General features: G+C 35.0%; 1 protein-coding gene across 1 annotated transcript; it reads left to right on the top strand.

The window, feature by feature from the left end:
- Nucleotides 1-3,254: 3,254 nt before the first annotated feature.
- LOC311591937 (olfactory receptor 5B2-like) lies at nucleotides 3,255-4,232 on the top strand (the record flags this gene model as incomplete). Its single annotated transcript, XM_084771781.1, has 1 exon — nucleotides 3,255-4,232. The coding sequence occupies one exon, from the start codon at nucleotides 3,255-3,257 to the stop codon at nucleotides 4,230-4,232; it is 978 nt and encodes a 325-aa protein (XP_084627907.1).
- Nucleotides 4,233-5,657: the final 1,425 nt, after the last annotated feature.

Below are 5,657 nucleotides of genomic sequence, written 5' to 3'. Positions count from 1 at the left end.
TTAAGATAGTGTTTAGACAATTTGCCATCTAAGGATAGCAGAACCCAGGAGAATTTGGACAAAAAATTCTATTTGCAAATGGAAAATAGATTTTGGGGAACTCCCTATGTAATAAAATTAAGGCAAATGGGCATTGTAAAAAAGGTAATGTTTAGAACATGTAGCTTTCTCAGTAAGTGAACTTTGACACAATAAGCAAATAAAAGATTGACTGAAGTATAACTATGAACAACCACTTACCTCCTTGTTGATCTATTTATGATGCACTTCTAATAAATTCTCAAATGGAATTTTTGTAGGCTTATGATAAATTATTTTATGAATTTGAAATTTGTAGTTAGAAGTACAATACATATATATTGTGACACAGGAAACACAAATCTATACACACACACACACACACACACACACACACACACACACACACACACCAACATGGATATATTCATAGAATAAATAAAACTTCCATATAGCCCCACTTTCTCTTATGTTTGAGATTCATCTTTATGATCCTTTTGTCTTAAATATGTTAATTTTGCAAACTTTAAGCAGAGAAGTAGCAAAGAACACCCTGCTATTGGTGTTAGAAACCATTACTAATAATACTAGTGCTATTTACAATAATTTAAAATTTTGTTGGGTGAATCCATTATTTAATTTTAAAATCCTCTAATAGATTATGCCTGTCCATTATAAAACACTATGCTTGAACAACCTGTCATAGCTTACTTCTCAAAGATTCACTTAAGACAAATTCAGGGAGAGTACAGTGCATACAAATAACATGAATATAACAATAAATATATTTCAATTGTATTTAAATGACATTACATTTAATAATTACTTTATTCTATTTAAAACTTCATTATTCTGTTTATTAATTCTTGGTTACTTTAAAATATATAAGCATAGCTATAATTTAAAAAAGTTTTTAGAGTCTATTTCGATACAATTCTTAAAGCTACTGGTATTGACTCTATGAAACATAACATAAGATATAAGACTTAAGAATATACTATGAAAACATCAAGAAAAATCATGAGAAGTCTTTTCTGCTTGAGTTTTTCATGTGGCATCTCAGAGAAGGCATCATTAGAGATGTTCAAATTCTTACTGGGTTTGCTCTTCAAAGAGATGTTTTTGCAGAGTAATTACAAATTTCCTCAGTAGTTTATTCACCTAAATAATGGGCTGCCTGTGTGCTGTGTGTTGTATGATGTGTTATGTACATGGACACAAAGAAAAATAAACCAAAGCCTCTGTAGTTTTGATCAGTTATACAACAGATACTTGAGTATATGGGCATGAGTTTCTCCAATAACTTTGTAGCACCTCCTGTCTTCAGTTTTTCAGAGGAAAAGTTTTTGGAGAGTTTAGAATTTACTAAGTAAAAATATAGTTATTAAGAAAAACAATTAAAATACAAGATGAGGTATATAACCTGAAGCTCAGGCAGGGTTTACTTCCTTAGCTTGGTTTACTCTTATAGAATTCTTGGATCATTTGGTACCTTATTTCTCTCTCTCTCTCTCTCTCTCTCTCTCTCTCTCTCTCTCTCTCTCTCCTCTCTTTCTCTCTCTCTCTCTCCATTATTACATTTTCAAGTCTCTATTTTTTTTGTTATTGCAATGTTGGGCAACAGCTTGTTCATGGCAGACAAACTTCCTTCCAGTCTGCTCTGTTCCCATCCATTGTGCTCATTTATTTGAGTTTTAGACAGACTCTTGCTGAGCTACTCATGTTGGCTTTAAACTCACTTAGTCACTCAGGTAGGACTGAACTCACAATCTTCTTGTTTCAGTTTCCCAGATAAGAATGAAGGTCTCTTTTATGTTAATCTATATTCTAAATATAATAATTCACAGATAAATAACTTCATAACAGCAAATTTTATTGTGTAGGTTCTGGTGCTCAAATGTAGGATTTTTGAGGTGTGATTCCATAATACTTATAACAACATTTCTGGCACAAAGGAGGCTGTTTTAAGTGTTATCTTTAGAGGTAAAAATGGACCAATTAGCAGCCAGTCATGAATGGAAGAAAAGTTTGTGGAGCCTTACCTGTCAGTGTTGAACTATTACTGACATATTAGGAAAAGGGTATAGTAATTGGCTTCAGTTATTTACCCCTGGTGACCCCACCAGGTTGCAATGTCTAGTTGTAATCCAATGGTCATTAAGATGGCCCTGGATAAACTGGATGTGTCACAAAACAAGATTAAAGGTCATGAATCTGAGAAGGAGCAGACAGAGAAGGAATGGATGGTCCCTGTCAAAAGAAGATAAGAAATGTTGGTAGGGCAGAGTAACAGGCATGACTTACATACATGTGAATCTTCAGAGAAGTAATTAATAAAAAAAGATGCAGTCTCTGCACAAATTTTCTATGTAATTAAAATGAAAAAGACCTCAGTATTTACTCTTCAGCTTCACCAACTTTAAGCTTCCATGCTTGAATATAAAATAAACTTTCTTTGTCTCAATTTTCCCAGGGACTAATTTCAAGTCTCATTCATTTCCAGCTATGACCCAAACAGCAGTGACTCTTCTTGAGGTACTGACTGAGGAGCGTGCATGTTAAAGAGAACATTAACCATGTATGCTCAAGGATTACATGTGAAGCGAAAGAGTAAGAGACCCAAAGCTGAATTACTTTTATATTAAGTTCTGGATAGTTGAGGCTTTATCATATTTCCTACAGAATTTACTATGAAATTTGCACACTAAAGAGGCTATTTTGTATTGATGTTATGTAGCCAAGTAAGGGAAGTGATGAACCATGAACTCCAGCAGGTTATGCTGTAGCATAAGATGGCATTTTATAGTTTATATTTGTTATTTCTTCTGAAACACAATCCTCTTGTTAGTATTCAATATTTGTAAAAAAGTTTTATTTTGCTTAAAAATTTGAATGATCGTTAGAAGATTGCCTACATAAACTGCTGGTGTGATATGATTCATATAATTTCTTTCTCATTTTCTCTTTTCCAATAACATTAGTATACATTATTTTTATTATTATTAACATAATATATATTTATAATGTTAAAATGGTTGTTCATTGTTTGTTAAGCAATATTCTGAGCAATTTAAACCTATGACTCATTACATTGTTTTCTTTTCTGTTTTATCATGTGTTTACTTGTGGGGATTACTGAGGATTGAACCTAGGGCCTCCTCCATTCTGGAAAAGATATACTTCAGCAATCTGTCCATGTCCTTTCTTGTTTCTGACAGGTAAAATACAATATCAAAATGTATATGGTCAACAGCAGTAGAATGAGTGAATTCATACTCCTGGGACTGACTGACAACCCAGAGCTGGAAGTCCCCCTGTTCATAACATTCACACTCATCTATCTCATCACACTGATGGGGAACCTAGGGATGATTGTGTTGATATGGCTGGACTCTCGTCTCCACACCCCCATGTATCTTTTCCTCAGTAACCTCTCTCTGGCAGACTGTGTTTACTCCTCAGCTGTGACTCCAAAAGTGATGGCTGGGCTTCTCACGGGGAATAAAGCTATCTCTTATGGGGGTTGTGTTGCTCAAATGTTCTTCTTTGTGACCTTTGCCAGTGTTGACTGTTTCTTACTTGCTGTCATGGCTTTTGATAGGTATGCTGCAGTGTGCAAGCCCTTACATTACACTACTACCATGACTGCTAGTGTGTGTGCCCACATGGTGATTGGCTGCTATATTTTTACCTTAGCTGAATCTTCTGTCTATATTGGGTTTATATTTGATCTTTCCTTCTGCCATTCTAATGTGATTCATCACTTTTTCTGTGATATCCCTCCAATATTGGCACTTTCCTGCTCTGATATCTATGTGAATGAGGTTGTGCTATTTATCATAACATCCTTCAATGTCTTCTTTGCTCTGATGGTTATCTTGACCTCCTATGCATTCATATTCATTGCTATCCTGAGGATGCGTTCAGCAGATGGACGGAAGAAAGCTTTCTCTACTTGTGCATCCCATCTCACTGCTGTGACCATATTCTATGGAACTATAATCTTCATGTACTTACAGTCCAGTTCTAGTCACTCCATGGACAATGACCAAATGGCATCTGTGTTCTATACCATAGTAGTTCCCATGTTGAACCCAATTGTCTACAGCTTAAGGAATAAAGAGGTTCATAATGCTTTCAGGAAAGCCATTGAGAAATTGAAGTCTGCTCAACAACAAGTTCTAATTAGAGATTTATACAATTTGTATAACTAATCATTATGTATTGTGTAGCAAAAATGTCTCACATTTACTGGCTTATGTCAATTGCTTCCTATGGTATATACTGTTCTAGTCAGAGAAACTGGTTTTGCATCTGTTATCACTCATGAGGTTTTAAAACTTATAACTCCAGCTGAGCCAAGTGTTCCAAGACAGTCTTATTTCCCTCCATTATTAATGATACTGACTATTTTCTAGATAGTCTTTTTATACATATATTATCTCTTATATTTTAGAGCATGATCCATCTGGCTTACTTGAAATCTTGAGGCAGTATTTTCAAAGACTCTTATGCAACTTATAGTCTCCTTCAGATTTAAAGTTTCCTCCAACAGTCTATGCCGGGACATGGCAGTTAAGCCTCACCAAGATTTAAATACAAAGAAAGAGATAACAGTTCCTGAGAAAGGAGTTGAGAAAGGATTTGTCACTGTGGGGTGACTAGAACTTCATTAGATCTGAGCTAATGTGGAACATTAACAGTAATTTGCTAAAGAATACAAAATATGTTCAACATGTAAAACAATAAATAAAAGATTGCATTGTTCTCAGTATTAATTGGTTTATATATATCAGACTCCTCTTTCCAGGGCTCAAGGATCTTTGTGAAAGAACATGATGGGAGATTGTAAGAGGCCAAAGTATTAGATAACATCAAGGAAACGGTGTTTATTGGAGGCAAAATCGCAGTTACAGATATGTACATAGTCTCAGTGATTGCCACAGAATGCAAATGATCTGCAGAAGATGTAGCCAGACAAAATTTCAGCACAGATGGAGGAAGTGGGCATGAAAGCCCGTCAGTAGCCTAGGAAGAACTATTGCTATTTAACCACTGCTGGGAGAAGGAAAGTCAGTTTTCTTTATGATGTGACTATCGGTAGATCAACTCCACACCAGAGCACACAGCCCTACTTGCAACAGTATTTGGAGTACTCACACTGCACTCTATGTCATGGGAGGAAGAAAAAAAAACCCAATGTTTGATGGGAAAGAGTGGGGTGGTTGTTATGAGTGGAGTTGGGGAAGCCAATGGCCATGTTTAAGTGTATCTCATGAAAATCAAGGAATTAATAAAAATATTATTTAAAAGGAATCAGAACATGAAGCCATAAAAATGTGTTATATCTCAAATAGTAGTAGCTCAGGTAGAAGTTTAAAATGGATTCTCTAGACTTCTGTGATTCTAGATACTATGCTAGGATGGATGTGTTTCCACTGTCTCTTTCTGCCATCTCTTGAAGTAGTGAAAATCTCTATTCTTTATTTTTATATTTGTCCAGGGGAAAATGAAAATATATGGACATTTTTTTATTTAGCAACTCAAGTACTGGCTTTATACACTGCTACTGAGAAAAAAATCTAGCCAAAATTTAGTCTCAAAGCCATGGATAGATGTAAAATTGCCAGTGTTGTTGG

The sequence above is a fragment of the Acomys minous genome, assembly GCF_964271855.1.
Source record: "Acomys minous genome assembly, chromosome: 2".
Classification (NCBI taxonomy): Eukaryota; Metazoa; Chordata; class Mammalia; order Rodentia; family Muridae; genus Acomys; species Acomys minous.
The sequence above is the reverse complement of the archived record's forward strand: the minus strand, read 5'-3'. Positions and strand labels throughout refer to the sequence as shown.